At 42.8% G+C, this 17,852-nt stretch overlaps 1 protein-coding gene across 1 annotated transcript in view; it reads right to left on the bottom strand.

Annotated features, from left to right (window-relative positions):
• The window catches only part of GPC3 (glypican 3), a 409,440-nt gene that overhangs the window by 116,899 nt on the left and 274,689 nt on the right, over window positions 1-17,852 (bottom strand). Inside the window, exon 5 of the mRNA XM_081808236.1 lies at window positions 8,948-9,073. Coding sequence (XP_081664362.1) covers window positions 8,948-9,073 — 126 coding nt within the window. The remainder of the gene's footprint in view (window positions 1-8,947; window positions 9,074-17,852) is intronic.

Below are 17,852 nucleotides of genomic sequence, written 5' to 3'. Positions count from 1 at the left end.
AAAAAAAAAAAATCTCCATCTGATGGAACTGGAGGATATTAGGCTGAGCGAAATAAGTCAGTCAGAGAAAGACAATTATCCTATGATTTCACTCCTCTGTGAAACTTAAGAAACAAAACAGAGGATCATAGGGAAAGGGAGGGAAAAATAAAAAAAGACGAAATCAGAGAGGGAGACAAACCCTAAGAGACTCTTAACTCTAGGAAACAAACTGAGGGTTGCTGGAGGGGAGGGGGTGGGGGGATGGGGTGACTGGGTGATGGGCATTAAGGAGGGCACGTGATGGAATGAGCACTGGGTGTTATATGCAACTGAGGAATCATTAAACTCTACCTCTGAAACTAATAATGCACTATATGTTAATTAATTGAATTGAAAATTTAAAAAAATAACATCTCCATCTGTATCATTCTAAAGACTGTACTTTTCCCAAGATGCACCAGTCACCTGGCTCATGTTTGCTAACCTCTCAGGGTCTTCTTACTATAATCCTCACCACTGAAGACCAACTGGCTGAGAACCAACAATTTGCAGACCACAAAGACTGGCCGTATGCCCTCAAGGCTTTTCCCAAAGAAGATACAGAAAAATGTTCTGAGGACGGGCAGAGTCCATATCATCAGTCTCTGACCTCCTAATGCACTTGCTTCGAAGGAGGCAATTAAGACTGAAAGAGCAGAGAAACTCTAGTATGTTAATAATTTCTTAAAAGCAGTGATAGTCCTTCAGGGACACCTCTCCTAAGCCTGGGCTCAAAGAGCTTTGGTGCATTGAGTCACGATCGTGAGAGTAGACAAGCCTTACCCACCAACAGAATCACATTTCAAAAGCAGATCGTGAGGGGTGCTTAATTGTTGAGGATATGGATATCCCGAGACCGGCCTTGAAGACCCCCAAATGTTCTCCATATAATGAAATGATCCAGCTGAACACGGGAGGGGCTGGCATAAGTACTAATAGGACACAATCTGTTTATAGTAACAAGCCACGAGCCTTCACCAGGTGGTGACAAACATCAATATTGAGTCGTGAAAACATCTCCTGCTACTTCAGACATGACCGTAGTAAAGGACAGCCCATTCCAAACACAGCACACCACATGAAGCTGTCAGTCAGTGGGATGAGCCGGGTTTTTCCTTGCTCAGTTTTGAAGGTAGAGCTACTGTATGCGACACCATAATCTTAAGGGATAAATGTCACACATTACCATAGAGAAGGTCCTGAAAAATACCTGTCACTGAACACTACTTTTGAGATAAAGCTCTGATGAAAAATATGCCAATCTAAGGTCTTAGAGGGATTATTACATGGGGGTACACTCCAAACGTATCTGTCTCACCTTACCAGGATTTAAAAAAAAAAAACTTATTTGGGAGAGAGAAAGAGAGCAAGAGTGAGATCGAGAGAGAGAGAGAGAGAGCAAGAGCAGGGGGAGGGGCAAAGGGAGAGGAAGAAGCAGGGTCCCCACCAAGCAGGGAGCCCAATGCAGGGCTCGATCCCAGGACCCCTGGGATCATGACCTGAGCCAAAGGCAGACACTTAACCAACTGAGCTACCCGGGCGCCCCTCACCTTACCAGGATTTACAAAAATCTTGAGCTGCCATAAACATTTCATGCTATACCAAATTAAGTCATTTTCTACAGGATCCATTTTTCCTTCCAAGCCTCTCCATGAACAATTGTGACTTACATGAAGCCAGGTAGAGGACGTAAGCTGCCATCCAAGCAAACAATATGATGCTTCAGCACCTTCATTCTAGGGCACGCACTCGGGTGAACACAGCAGTTCCCCACATCAGAGAGAATAAAGTGTCATGTTCCTGCTTCTAGGAAAATGGGAGCAGAAATAAAATCCAAAAATGTCTGAGGGCGACCAAGAACTGTAGAGCTTGGCATTGATAAGACCAACCTTCTCCCCTCTTGCCAGCCTTTTGCAAGCAGAGCTTCCTGTGGGCCAAGGGGAGAAGTAGCCACGAAAAGAAAAGGCTGGGATGCTGAAGACCACACTTCAGTCTCTAACTCTCAAACTGTCACGACAGGGGCTGCTAAGAGGAGCCACAGAGCCTTGGCTTCAGCATGATTTTAGTCTGGCTTGTGCCTACACAAGCTTGGAATCGAATGACTTTAGGACCTACTCAATGCCTTTGAATATTGTGTCCATTATCCATTGTTTATTTTCTTTCCTGTGTCCTCTTCCTCTTGGCCCTGTATTCTGTCTTATATATTTACTTCCTCATTGGTGCTTCCATTGGCTATCCCATATTTAAGGTTGTATGGGGGAGCCCGGCTGGCTCAGTCAGTGGAGCGTGTGACTCTTGATCTCCGGGTTGTGAGTTCGAGCCCCATGTGGGGTGTAGAGAGGACCTAAAAATAAAATCTTGTTCAAAAAATAAAGTTCTATACATGGCCTTGAGCCGTTTGGAGAAGAGCCGTCACATAAACCTAAACAACAAACAAGCAAAACCCAAATAGCAGATAACCTAGTTTAGCATGAGAGCCTGGGAGCTACAGCTAGCCCCTGCTCTATATCACTAGCCTATTCAGAGGTGATTGCAGTGAGCCGTGGGTGTGTATCTGTGCATCTGTCTGTGTTACCTTCACTTAATTCCTTCACCATCAAAGTGAAGGCTCTGAAGTTCTTCCCATTTTGTTCTGTACACCAGTGAAAGACCTGTTGGTGCTAGGAATTGGTCCCTCTCCACCAAAGTCCTCAAAACGTAGTGTTCTTAAAATAAGTGCATCATGAAAACAATCAACTGTTCTCTCTCACCTTTCCTAGATTATAAGCGCAAAAGAAGCCATTCTGTTGCTCTCATTTTTAAGATGACTCATGTATTGATTTTGTAAAGTCATCTCTACACCCACTGTGGGGCTCGAACCCACAACCCTGAGATCAGGAGTCACATGCTCCAGCCGGGCACCCTTTGTTGCTCTCCTTTTTAGAATTATATTGCATACAGCAGGAATTGGGTGTTCAGGTATTTGCTCCCACTGGTTGATATGCCACAGTCTATGCCCCCAACTCAGCAGAAGAGAGAGAAAAAGTCTCCTTACCCTCCTTTTCTGCAACATCCAATAGGTCTTGAAACAAGAACAAAACTCCTTGAGAACTAAGATAATTGCTTTGTGTATTCCTGCTTTTTGCCTTTCCCACTAAGCAGAGAAATTCTGAAAAGGCATCATGAACATTGGAAGACTTGTGTGATCAGAGGAAATAAAGGAGAATTCATGGCGGGGGTGTGTGTGTGTATACAGTCCCTAAGGTGAAATGGGAGGTAAGATCACAGAGGAGGGAGAGGAGTTCCCTGCAGTGAAATTTGCCCCTGCAGATCTCAGGGAGTTTATTCTCTAATGCCAGGTGCCTCACGTATGCCCCTGAGAGTCCCAGAGTCATCCTGAGAAAATGGGAGATGGATCTACTGAGTCATAATGGGCAGAAGTGGCTTTGTAGGACTGTCAAGGAGATACCAGCAACATTCTGGAGCTGACATCGGGATGCAGGCTCAGCCACATGACAAGGAGCAAGAGCAGCTGGGACTGAATCACAGAGGGGACTGAGGCATCATGCCACGAGGTCCAAGCGCTTGTATATATAGAACCGGGAAGCCGCAAAGTCACTAGGGAAGCATCAAACCCTATGGGAAGTGTGCTGATTGGAGGAGAGCCCGGTTGACCACACACACCGGGCTGAGAAAAAAGACTCAGGAGATGAATTGCAAAGGGATATAAAGAGCAGGAGAGGTGAGGGAGAGGCTAGCCTTTAGGTGGTGGTCAAAGATGTTGGGGCTGGGCGGCCTGAAGGTTTGGCTGCCCTGTCGTCCAGGTTAAGGATGAGCCACACGGAATCCAGACGTGGTAGGTGGAGCCCGATAGAGCAGTGGTTGCTCAGGGGTCACTAAACTCGGGTGGGAAACTGACGGGTGAATACACAAAATGTGCTACATCCAGACAATGAAATATTATTTGGCCATAAAAAGGAACCGAGTACTGATCCATGCTACAACTCGGATGAACCTTAAAAACATTATGCTAAGTCAATGATTCTATTTGTATGGAACATTCAGCATAGGTAAATCCACAGAGACAGAAAGCAGACTGTCGGTTGTCAGGGGCTGAGGGAGGCGGGGAGTGGGGAGTGAGTGCTAATGAGTACAAGCTCTCTTTCTGGAGTGATGCAAATGTCTTAAAACTAGATACAGGTGGTGATTCTACAACATCACAAATGTACGAAACGCCACCGAACTGTATACCTTAGAAGGGTTCATCTTATGTTATGTGAATTTCACCTCAATAACACACACACACACACACACAGATGGGTAGAGCCTACTGGGGAAGGAGACTGGCTGATTATTTTTCCTTTCTTCTCATTAAGTTGTAAAGTCCTCAGCAGGGGCAGGCACTGGATTCTACTTATCACTATGCCCCCACAGGGCCCAGTGTAAAAGATGTGCTCCATCTTTGTTGAATGAACTTGAATTATCAGATGCTACATGTCAAGACAAGATGGCACTTTTTTTCTCCCTGACTTGCAGTTTTTGCACATGTATAAATTTAAGTAGTTTCTGTTACACTAACTTAAAGATCAACTTAATTCAGCAGTAAAATGGGGCTTACCTTCCAGATGGTATCAAACCATCCAGAAGAAGAATGAAAATTTTAGCCTGTGATCTAGATGTTTGGCCTAACAGTCCTGAAAGGGGGTATGAGGAGGGTGTATGGGGATGTATTCACTAAATGGCTCACTCTTCATACAGGTATTTTCAGTGCCAATGCAGGCAAAGCCCATGGTTAGCTGTTGTTAAGCCCAGTGTTAACTTACTCCCATGGGATCCTTTATATTTCTCTTGCTCTCAGAAATGCTCTAACTGAGATTCTCTGTAGTTCCACAAAGGCAAAAGACGGAGGATCTTCCACTTTTGGCAACTGTAGGAAATCTTTGCCCATAGGATCCATGGTATCTCAGATGAAAGAGTGTACCTCACCCGAGCCTGAGTTTGCTAATTCCAAGATTTCTCAGCTAAATCCCAGAGCCAATGTTTATCTCAAGCCAAGATTGGTGGGGAGGGGGGGAGGGTTGTGGTGGGGAGAGGTTAGAAGGACAAATGACAGGCTTATGTGGTACTCCCTCAGACTAGATCTGTGAAAATATTCTCTTCATTCATATTTCAATTGATCGGTTTCATAAGAGCAAACAATTGAATGGATGTGAAATACAACCATATTTAGAGACCATATTTAGTGACTTGTCGAACTCTTGAAAAGTTGAGTGGTCTGACGACCCAGCTGTCATGGATACTGATCCATATTTTCCTTAGCATCGATATTTTCCTTTTAATCGGGTGTCTCCACTGACAGGTTTAGTTTCCTTTCAGGATCCTTGATTTTCATAAGTTTTCTTGACTAAAAGTAAAATACTTTGAAAAGAATACAAACCTAACCTATAAAGATAACAAGGTTACAACTGATTTGACAATGTGAAATGGCAACTACTACTTAAGACTGAACGAAATGAGAAATTCAATGAAAAGCTCTGGAAAGAGGTTTTACTATAGATGAGACAGGCAGTGTGAAGCTAATCTTTATAAATGGCACAAATAAAGCGCACACATGTCCTCAGGCTACAGAACTTCCTATGATTAAATGTATATTCCTGAGTAATTTTTTTTAAAAAATCTGGTTTGACACTATTCCCTAGACCCATCATCACATTAGGTCAGTAATTCAAGTGTAGGTTAATTATAACCTGAGGTTACTACCCAAGGAAGAGTCACTTCCTGGATTATAATACCCTTATACTGTCTACAAATAGGTTTGATTTCCTTCCTTCCTTCCTCCCTCCCTCCTTTCCTTCCTCCTTTCCTCCCTTCTTTCTTTCCTTCCTCCCTCCCTCCATCCCTCCCTTCTTTCCTTCCTTACTTCATCCCTCCCTTCCTTCTTTCCTTCCTTCCTTCCTCCCTCCCTCCTTTCCTTCCTCCCTTCCTCCCTTTTTTCTTTCCTTCCTCCCTCCCTCCCTTCCTCCCTCCCTTCTTTCTTTCCTTCCTCCCTCTCTCCATCCCTCCCTTCCTCCCTCCCTCCTTTCCTTCCTCCCTCCCTCCCTTCCTTCCCTCCCTCCCTCCCTGGATAGCACATATCAACAATAAAAGTGCTGGGTTTTTTTTAAGATTTATTTATTTATTTATTTGACAGAGAGATAGAGAGCACAAGTAGGCAGAGTGTCAGGCAGAGGGAAAGGGAGAAGCAGGCTCTCCACTGAGCAGGGAGCCCGATGCGGGGCTCGATCCCAGGACCCCGGGATCATGACCTGAGCCGAAGGCAGCTGCTTAACCAACTGAGCCACCCAGGCGCCCCATCAATAAAAGTTGTTTTAAAACAATAGATTGTTCAGAAATATAAATACGGGTTTGAAATAATATCTTTTCTCTATACTCTACCATTTGTGTTATTTTATTATTTTGTTTGATACCCTGAGATATTTAAAGCCAGCAAATTAAACAAAAAAAACTTCAGTTAACAGAATTATTGTGATGGTGCAAAAGTGCATTTGGCTAATTTTTAGACTCATTCAAATTTAGCAGGCTTTGGATTCCACCATTTGATAGGGGAGGACTTTCTTGGTTCTCGAGCAACATCCTTCATGAAAGCATACTGGGCATGAAGTAGCTTATATGCACCAAATTCAATTTAAAAAATCCCACTAATTCAAAAAACATAGGCCTGGGAAGAAATTCTTTTGAATAAACTAAAACTGGATCATCTAATTTTGTTTTTCTTGAAGAAAGGGTTCCAACATTTACCTTAAACAGTCACAACAATAAAGAAACCCATATTAACACTTGATATATAGTAGGTGCTCAAATACTTGTTAAATGAACATTAGCAAATAAATGTACCGGTAACTAACATTTCCTCTTTAAGAGCAGACCATGGTTAGGAGATATGCTGCTTAAAACAAATTAGTATTCGGGGAATTGTACATTTTTTACCATATTAGCATCCCAGTGGGTAAGTCACTGGGATGGTTTCTCTTGAAGCTTATGCAAGAACCACATATTTGACCTGGGGGCATTTTCTTTTTTAAGGATTATATTGTTTATACCTGTTTTACAGCATCTGCTTTTAATAAAGCCAAACACCAACTGCTTTTCTCTGACAATTTAAAAAAATATGTCATAACAGTTAAGCACATTTTCATGATTCTACTTAGAACCTGATGAGCTTTTAGGATAATAAATATATACTATTTCTCCAGAGTGGAGTGGATGCACGGGGCCATTAATCCCTGTAGCCTGATTCACATTTGCTGGAGGGAAGTCTATCTCCATGCCAGTTCAATGCCTCATCCCATTAGCACCTCATTCTCACTGTCCCAGGTCAGTAAAACAGCTTAGTTGGGAAACAAGCTGTTTTCAGGCATGTGTTTTGCCTTGCGTGGGGGAAGAGGAGGAGTCGGTGGGGGGAAGGGAGAAAGGGAGAAGGAAGAGAAGAAACATGAATTGAGCTTCTGGTATACGCCAGTCTGCTACGGACTCTACGTTTATGACCTCACCTAATCATGACAACAACCCTGTGAGAAGCCCTTCCTTACAGAAGAGGGCCTTGGGACTTTCTAGGTTGAGTGACCCACTCAACAAGGCCCCACACGTAAGTAGCAGGACTGAGATGCAAACCCAAGTTCATCTGGCTCCAAAGCCTTCCTCTAGTCCATTACATTACATTGCTAATTCATTCCATTTAGCATCATGACTAATTATCCCATGCCCTGATGCTGGTTCCCACTAGACCTTAAGCTCCTCAAAGCAGGTAACTTCCTGTCTTCAGCCTCATATCCCTGGTACCTACCTTGGTGCCTAACCCATAGTATCTCAAAACATAAATGTATGAATGAATGAACAAATGAACCAGTAAGAGAAAAAACCCCACAGCCTGCCAGAGCTAGAAGGTTCTAATCCAACCATCTCACTTTTCAGATGGGGAAACCATGGCCCAGAGAGATTAAGTCACTTGCCCCAGGTTAAGTGACTCATTAGTAAAAGATTCAGAACTCGAGTTCAAGTATCTTCTATATTCTCCTCGACAGGACGCTGCCACTTGGACAAATAGCTTTGGAAGCCTGCTCATCAACTCCCCACGGTTTCCTAAGCATTTTACCCTCCTGATTTCGTTCCTTAATCCCCAACTCCTCCTTACACATGGGAAGCCATGGAGGTTAGGAGCGCCATTAGCCCACTAGATTGAGAGCTCCGGGAGGACAGGAAATTTTGCCTGTTTTGTTCACTTCAACATGACTGGCGCTTAGAACGTGCTCAGTAAATATTTACTGAATAAAGGAATATATATTATTTCCTTTCCAGCGATGAGCAAATTCTTCACAGATGACAAATGTTAGCACAGATTATACTAACACTCAGTGATCAACAATTTCAGCAATATTGCTCAGTGAAATGGTACTCCTTTTCCCCTCCCATTCTTCTCTCCTCCACCTTCATCTATAAAATGGGGAAAAATAATTTACTTCTGAAGGTTGGTGTAAGGATAAAAAGAGTTAATACAGACAAGCACTTAGCACAGTGCTTCATACACAGTTAACTCTCACTAAACGATAGCTATTAGTGTATATATGATTTCTTCAAACCAATAAATAAATAAGGGTCCACATAACGGGGAAATGGAGAAGCCAAAGACAAAAAAGGGGGTGCTGTTTGATGCTCTACACCTGGTAGAATGTCCCTGAATACACAGTTTTCTACATGCTTCAAAGTTTGTAAATTCTCTAAGGGCTAGAGGTCATAGACAGCATCTGGCATGTCACAGATGCTCACATGTATGTTTTTTCTAGAATGTTTCTTGTGAAGTTAATGAAGGCAGAGAGAAGACATAACCAACCTTGAGACAGACCTATGATTCTCAAACACTGCTATATTTAACATTCAAAAAAAAGATTACCTCTCCACGAGTTCCTGGCCGTTCCAGCAAAGAGTGTCGTTTTCAGCCACGGGGCTATGGCTGCAGACGTAACCAGGCAGAGCACTGTAGAAGCTGATGAAAGATTTTAACTTCTGAATTAGTTCCCTGAAAGAAAAAGAAAGCATCTGTGCATAAGAGGCAAGTAAACCCAGTATGAGAAAAGTTTAATTTCCTTATCAGCATGACAGAAAGGCTCTGCCAGGCTGATTAGAGCCATAAATGATTTTAAAAGACATCCTTGGTTACAAGGCCACAATTTAGTTTTTTTAAAAAAAATCAATAAAATGATATTAGGGGAAAATAAGTTGCTTGCCATATAAGGTGCTGCTCCTAGCAGAAGGATGATTTAATTCCAACATTCATTTTCTTACATGTTCGGCTTCCATTTTTTGTTCAGAATGCTGTTACCTACGTTCTCAAAGGTGCTGATAACAAGGCACACTGGGGCACTACCTATCTTTTGGTTTCTGGGTGTAATTGAGTGCATTGATTGTAATTTACAATGCTATTACCCTAGAGATAGCCCCTTTCCATATAGGCTCGGGCTAATAGTTGCAGATCAGAATTACAGGGTGCTCAGAGCAGTTTACGCTCTATGAAATTCTCCTGACAATAGAGCCAGAGAAACTCACATCTGCTAGAGGAGGAAGGCTTCTTTGTTCTTTGTTTGTATATTGTGGTAACTATGGGAGGGGGTGGTGGTGGTGGTGGGAGGCAGGAGAGAGTGGATCCTAGTATATTTTATTATTTATTTGCTTTGGCTTTTATGCTACATATAAGACAAATGTGTGGGGGGGGGTGGGAGAGAGAGAGAGAGAGAGAGAGAGAGCGAGAGTGAGAGAAGAGAGCAAGGACATTACATATGCAAATAGGTATAAACACACACACATAAATACCCAGCAAATTTTCTGGCCTATTATCTTGTTTCAGCTGTACATGGACACACAAAATAAGACGCTACAGACTGGAGAGAAGTGGCTATGCTTATAAAGAAATATTAAAATAGCTATACAATAGATGTCCGATGGTAAACACAAATGAAATACTCTTTATTTTTCTAAACCAATGTTCCTGGTAGAAAGGAAGTTAAAGCGTTCTTCATAACCAAGTCTATCTTAAGGCTCTACTAAGTTTTTGGAGACTCTGGCCAGGGAATTTGCTGGCAGTAGGGTAATTATTCAATACTGTTTCCAGGCTAAGAATGGACTGGCCCAATATATAGGCCTCTGGAGAAGCCAGAGGCCTGAATCTCATTTGGACACTGGTGGGAGTCCTGAGCCCAGAAAAGCCTTCTGGGGGTTGTTTTCGGATCTGGCCGAAAGAGGAAGACCGGTAGAAATTATTTTCTTGCATTTTTCCACTTTATTACCATAAAACGATTCATTTCAACTGATGGCTTAGAAGAGGGAGAGCACTTACAATATTCAGCACATCTTCACAAAGGCTCGGGTCACAGCAAAGCCAGGGTGATGGACAGAACAACTCAAGAAAGGTTATTGGGATATATATAACTCCCGATACCCCAACAGTTGCTTCCTGAGCTCCGTCAACCTCCAAAGTGAAGAGGCTCAATCCAGGGCTCGGAAAATAAAAGTCAACATTATAGTTTCTAACAGGAAAAAGATGGGTTCAATTAACACTAATAGGAGAGATGCCCTGTTTTACAAGGTAATAATACAGTTCCCAAGAGTGGAAACTGAGAGAGTAAAGGCTGAGGCTGAGTAATCCCCCACCTCCATGAGGAAATGGAATATGGCCATTAGTCTATGGGAGGCAACGGCCTGCTCTTTAATGAAAGAGTTTCCCTTAGGCCTCCTCCTACCTCTGAACTCTCTCTAAGATAGCACATGGTAAGAAAAATTGAACTCATGGCAAAGTTTTCCAATTTGACTTGCCTAGAAGTTAAAAGAGACAAAAAAACAAAAACAACAACAAAAAAACACTCTGAACTTCTCCTAGCCCCTGAACTGTTGCAGTTTTCTGGGCTGATCATAAAGATCACTGGCAAGTTGGAGAAGATTCAGAGAGGGTCCGTCTAAACGTCAAGGGGATGAGGGGCTGCCGTAAACACAAGACCTCCCACTTCAGTATGGAAGGATATTACTTGGTGGGGTCAAGATAAACGTCTAAGAAAACCACAGAGAATGTGAATACTGTGAACACAATCTGGGTCATCAAATTCTAGGACTCAGGGGAATCTCTTTGAAACTTGAGCAAGGTAACTTGGAGACATAGAAGGCCATCCCATGTCATAGAGTACTCATTACCACCACAGGACATACAGGATGGACCTAGGAAGAGATTGTGCTTGAAAAACTCACTTCTGGATTAATTGTTTTGAATTCGGAACGGTTTCATTTAGCAACCATGCTATAATGATGGTTGGAGTCTCAGAACAGCCCCTGAAAACCTGTTAGGAGTAGTAGGTAAGAGCACTGATTTTGGAGTCTGACCCACGTAAGTGTCAAAGGCCAGCTACTCCCTCATTTACTTGGCGGCATAACCTTAGGCAAATTCTATACTTCTCTGGGCCTTAGTTTCCCTGACTGTAAAATGAAGCTAATGATAGGTCGCTACGATGACTGAGGCAATGCACATAAAGTGTTTAGCATAGTCTCTGGCACAAAGTAATCCCCCCATAACATTAGTCATGGTCAATATTACCATTATTATAAGCCAGTAGAATACCGATAGTTAATGAAATATACATTATGTTTCAGATAGTATGCAAGATAATTAAGGGTTTCTTTCAAGTTCCAGGTAACTATTTTCTATGTGCAAGATGGACGTTGTTTCATTGTTTGAGGTGAGTATTCATTGTTTGAGGTGAGTATTCATTGTTTGAGGTGAGTATTCATTGTTTGAGGTGAGTATTCATTGTTTGAGGTGAGTATTAATAAGCATAATCGTGTTCTCTCCCCACATATTCTTCCTGGTATTTTTTTTTTCAAAAACTAGCTAGGTACTGGGCTGGGTAACCCCCTGGGCTAATCTGGTAGAGCAGTTTGAATGGTCTTTGCCTGATAAGATGGTGGTGGCCTTCAAAGGGATTTGTGTGTAAGAATCAGATGTGGAGGGCCAAGATGAAGTCCAGTTAAATGTCAATTAGTCATCAGGGAAATGCAAATCAAAACCAGAGTGAAATACCACTTCATACCCACAAGGATGACTATAATAAAAAAGTCCAAAAAATAAAATAAAATAAAAAAGACAGACAACAATAAAGTGTTGCAAAAGATGTGGAGAAAGTGGAACCTCCACATTGTTGGTGGAAATGCAAAATGGTGCAGCTGCTGCGGAAAACAGTTTGGTGGCTCCTTACAAAGTCAAGTATAGAAGTTACCATATGGCCCAGCAATTCCTCTCCTAGGTATATACCCCAAAGAATCACAAATGAGTGCTCTAAGAAGTACGTGTAAATGCACGCTCATGGCAGAGCTATTAACAATAGCCAAAAGGTGGAACAACACAGATGTCCATCAACTGATGAAGGGATAAACAAATACACAGTCCATACAACGGAATATTATTTGGCCTTAAATAGGAATAGAATATTCGCACACGTTGCAACATGGGTGAACCCTGAAAACATTATGCTAAGTGAAAGAAGCCAATCATGGAAGACCACATATTATATGATTCCATTTATGTGAAATGTCCAGGATAGGCAAATCTATAGAGACAGAAAGTAGATTAGTGGTTGCTTAGGGCTGGGGGGAGGGGGGGCGGGCAGAGAGGAGGCCTGAGGAATGATAGCTAAAGGACATGGGACTTCTTCTTGAGGTGATGAAAATGTTCTAAAATTGATGGTGGTGATGATTGTGCAACTCTGTGACTATACTAAAAACACCTGAATTATATACTTTATATAGATGAATGGTATGTTATACCAGCTTTATTGAGATATAACCCCCCAAAATGGTAGAGAATGGGTGAGATACGTCTCAGAGGAAGAGAGGCTTGTCTACTAGGAGGAGGGCTGTCCCTTGGAGCAATGGAAGGAGATAGTCAAGGGGGCCAGATGTGGCTCGACGTGAACTAAAACCATGGGCGAGGAGTGAGAAAAGAAATTTCCAAGAGCTGCAAACAATGATTAAAATCTATTTCTTCCTTTATCCTTTAAAATAAGGTCTGTTGGTTTTCTTTCTCCTTGCAAAAGAAATATATGCTCACTATGGAGAATTTAGAAAATACAGAAAGGTAGACGGGGAAAAAAAGAACCCTATTCATAGTCCTACCAACCAGAGATAATCACTGTGAGTATTTGGATAAATTTCCTTCTCGACTTGGCTCTCCAGTAGGCTTTTATGTTTAGTCCTCTAAAACCTATCCTTCTTTTTTTTTTTTTAGATTTTTATTTATTTATTCATGAGAGACAGAGAGAGAGAGAGAGAGAGAGAAGCAGGCTCCCAAGGAGCAGGGAGCCCGATGCGGGACTCGATCCCAGGACCCTGGGATCATGACCTGAGCCGAAGGCAGACGCTTAACCATCTGAGCCACCCAGGCGCCCAAAACCTATCCTTCTTGATAGGCAAGTTCACGGAGTTCTTTTTGGTTCCCCGAGTACATTATTCGCGTTAGAATCCACGGTGTGTTTGATGAGAAAAGCACCCGAGAATAATGAAGCGAATGCAGGTTCTCAAAGAACTCTCGGGGCCTCTGGGGGTGAGGCAGTCCCCACGTTCAGGAGAAGAGAGAGCAGGGCTCTCGGCAAACTGGTGCTACGGGGCCGGCCATTCCTTCATGCAAAACCTTCCACAGACGGTGGGAGGGAAACTAGACCTCGGTCTCCCAAGAGAAAGTTGGGTTTTTGAAAACAAATCCAGACGCATTATTTTGCAGGCTAGAAGAAAGCCTTTCAAAACTGCTGGAGAGTTAATGAGCTTTTCAAAAGAGAGCGACAACAGGTGCTAATGTCCTCTGACACCACAGCCCTGACAGCCGTGGAGTGTGACAGGCGCAGTTTACCTCCTACCGAGTTTACTGGGCCTCTCTCATTTCCCCTCTTCTTGGTCACTCACTCCTCAACTCTTTCTGGCCTGGGAATGGAGGGTCTTTTGCTTTTATCTTTCCTTAAATAAAGCCTCCTATCCCTCGGCTTATAATCTTAAAAGGAGGCAAGGTGAATATTTCCATTTCTCTCTTTAAAGAAAGATACCTGAAATGAAATTAGGTGACATATTAATTACCCATGTAGGACTCAGTCCAGATTTCTCTTCTTTGTGCTAGTAGCCCAAGACAGGCAACAAAAGAATCTCCACCCATGAACTAAGGCAGTCTGCTCAACGGAATTGTCTCTAGGGGAGAAAGAAAAAAAAGATAGACCGTTTGGACAATTAGTTGCCCGGGATGGGAAAAACAATTTGATTGAAGGGAACGTTCTTTGATTCCAATTCCACTTTATTCTAACACGCACATGCCAAACATACCACTTGACATATAAATAGTAGAGCCTAGGGCTCTCACTTAGGTCAAACTCAACACTTGCTTACAGCAGTGTGCTCAGGGGAAAAAAAAAAGTCTCCTCATAGAGCTTTCTATTCAATGTGTTAAATGTGGAACTAAAGGACAGGGCCCCTTTGCATGCACGAGCCATTTTGAAATATTGCGGCTGGGTGCACGTGATCTCCCCTGGAGGGCTCCCACCGTCCTCAAGAGGGGCGTCCCCTTCTCGGGTGGTGGGGGAGGGGAGTCCCTTGGCTTTCTTGCAGTGATTTGCTTGGGCAGGCATCAAAGCGGTACTAATTGGAAAGCACTACAAGTAAAAACAGCCTTTCATCCCCAACTGCAGATCCTGAACTTTTCTCCTTTATCATTCAGGTTCTTTCTTTCTTAATATAAAGTAATAGGAGCTCATTATTTAAAAAAAAAAAATAATGGAAAACCCAGAAAGGCGAACAAACTAAAATAATTATAAAGGGAATGACGCCGGATCAGGTTTAATTCTGCGGCAGAGAAACGTTCACTGTCTGACCTGAAACTCTCATTTTCTGCCATTCCAAAGATTAGCCCGTACTTTTTTCTCATGCAGTTCCCTTTGCCTGGAACACCCTCTCTTCCCTCCTCCAACTATTGAGTTTCTCATATCTCCCGCCAAGGCCCGGCTCCAGAGTCACCTTCTCCAAGAAGCCTTTCTTGACTTCTGCAAGGGAGCCGCTGCCTTCCCCAGCCGTGGTACCAGCACCCTTTTGGACACAGCTCTGCGATGACACTTGCCCCCGGTGTTTGAAAATTATTTATTTGTGTGTCTTCCCCCTAACTAGGCTAGGAGCGCCTCCTATTCATCAGAGCCTAATCCGTACACAATGCTTAGCGTATAGATGGTGTTGACAAATGGTGAAAGAAGTAGCGTTCTATTTAGGGCAGAATGACTTGTACCAGACTCAAAACTCGTTGATTCACTCAGGACATACCTTGTTGTTTTGTTCGGAGGGTGGAAGGCACCACTGAGCTTACAAAGCTGCCTAGCCCAACCAGACCAGCAGTCTGAGAGGGAGAGGGGGTGAGCACTGATTTGGGACCAGGGAGCTGAGATCGGCTTTTGTTCTTTTCTTTCTAGGTCATTTACTAGTGTCGCCTAATCCATCGCCCCTTTAGACCAAGTCAGAGGGGGAGAGGAGGAGGGACAGCGCAGGAAGGGGAAGGGTGGGGTTACAGAGATGCAGGCGGAGGGACTGTGCCACTTTCTCACACGTTAGCAGTTGGGCCACGATGGACTATTCGACTGAAATGCGGGGCTTAGAGAAAGGACAGAGAGTGCTCACGCAGTCCACCAAACTTTGAGGGGGCGGGTGTGCAAATGACAAGGTAGACAGCATCATGTGGGAAGCGGTGAAGGAGACATTCAGGAGGCCAAAGGAGGGAGAGGCTGCTCCTGAGAAGGGCTGAAGATATTAGGGCTGGCAAGGGCTACGGAAATCGCATTGCTTCTATTCGGGTTGCTTACTTGTGCATCTTGTCCTGCCCTGTTTTAAATCCAATGACAGATATTTTCAATATTTCTACCTTAACGGAACACTGAATCCCATATGCAGGCCACCAGTTGAGTATTAAATCGCCTTTAAATTGGACTAAGCTATTTCTAAGATTAGTTGTGTGTTGCAAACTACCCAGTTGGGGGCAGACAAAACAAACAGATGACTTCTGAATGCTACCAAAGGAATACTGCATTTCTTTGTGTGTTGTTATTTTAATAAGGCAAAGGGCTTTTCAACTCATAATCAGATTCAGACAGCTTGCTCCCAACCTCCACAGACGGAAAGCTACAATAGGGTTCCTTTCCAATTATCATATTTTTACCCACGGAGGATGGAGCTTGGGCATGGGTGTGAGGGGTGCTGGAGGCACATGTATTTTTCTGGACAGTGTGAAGTGCTGTGCAGGACATACCGAGAAATTTACGGAGGTACTGACACTCTGCCAAAGCAAGTCCTGCTAATAACATCAGACTGGAGGGGCCGGGGCATGGAGCAAGAGATCATCTTAATCCCCGAGTCTCCCCTCTCCCTAAGAGGGTTTACAATGCCTATTGGAGGGAGTTCAATGAAATCAGACACTCTCCTGTTGTTTTGCTTTCTGATTCTGCAAGGGAATTCAGGAGGAAAGGCTCCGGACTCGGACTCTAACACTCCAGTTTGCAAGAGATGGGAAGCATCATGGGGCGGGCTCGTGTTCCCAACACCCAAAGACCACCACTTACTCAAGCCAACAGGCTACGTAGTTTTTCTTACTACCTCTTCTTTCCTTTTGGGCTTAGCAACAAGTTCAGAAACTCATCTAGACCAAGTGCCAAATCTGGGTGCCCAGCCAAGAACCCGTTCATCAGTTTCTTTTTTCCCTGGGGGAATCACATCACAGAGCCCTCCCCGGGCAGGCAATAGGGCATGGGTCCCACAAGAGCCCCAGACAGAGGCCATGGCAGCAGGGCCTGGATAAAGTAGGGCCTCCTACTTACTTATAAATGGGTCGTCTCAAAATGGGACTGGGCTGGTGTGTTTCATCTGAACAAACTCTGCCTGTGATTCTGTGACCAATTCATATACCACCTCCTCCGTGAAGGCCCGCTCTAACATCCTGGGCAGAGGCTCTCACTTTTCCTGTAGGCTGCCTCTAGGGATAGACTCTGGACGCTCTTTTGCACTTATAAAACCGTGTTGGAATTATTTGCATTTAAGTCTATTTCCACGTTAGGCTGCTTTGGAGAGCTGAGATTGTGTCTTGATTTTTGATGCTCAGCACACATTCTGGCACATAATAGGTATTTCCTAAATGTCTGCTAAGCTGACTAAAGCAATATATATGAAAATACATGTTATTGTACAATATTATATAAATATATTACATTATATTACATTTATAACATATAAATGTCATTTATAATTTAAAATTCCATTTATTAATTTAATTTTATTTTAACAAAATTGTTTAAGATTTTATTTTTAAGTAATTTCTACACCCGGTGTGGGGCTCGAGCTCACAACCCTGGGATCGAAAGTTGCATGCTCCACTGACTGAGCCAGCCAGGTGCCCCTCTTATTAATTTTAAACTAATAATTATGTAATATAATATAATACAACACATTTACATTGTATTTTATTTTTGTACATTATTTATAAATAATTATAAATTATATATAACTATATATAATTTATATTTATATATAATTTTAAATTAATATTAATATATTAGTAATTAATCATATAATATATCGACTCGTTATTAGTATAACATTAATATGTAATATATTATATATTATAATAATACAATATAAATATAAATCATTCACTTCAGTCCAATATGCAAGGGGTTTCCCTTAGTTAAAGATCAATGACAGGTTAATTTCTCAGGTGGTTTGGGCAAAGTGTGAAAGCAATGGAAAACAAC

Source organism: Leptonychotes weddellii, chromosome X (assembly GCF_054177405.1).
Source record: "Leptonychotes weddellii isolate Sample4059 chromosome X, ASM5417740v2, whole genome shotgun sequence".
Lineage (NCBI taxonomy): Eukaryota > Metazoa > Chordata > Mammalia > Carnivora > Phocidae > Leptonychotes > Leptonychotes weddellii.
The sequence above is the reverse complement of the archived record's forward strand: the minus strand, read 5'-3'. Positions and strand labels throughout refer to the sequence as shown.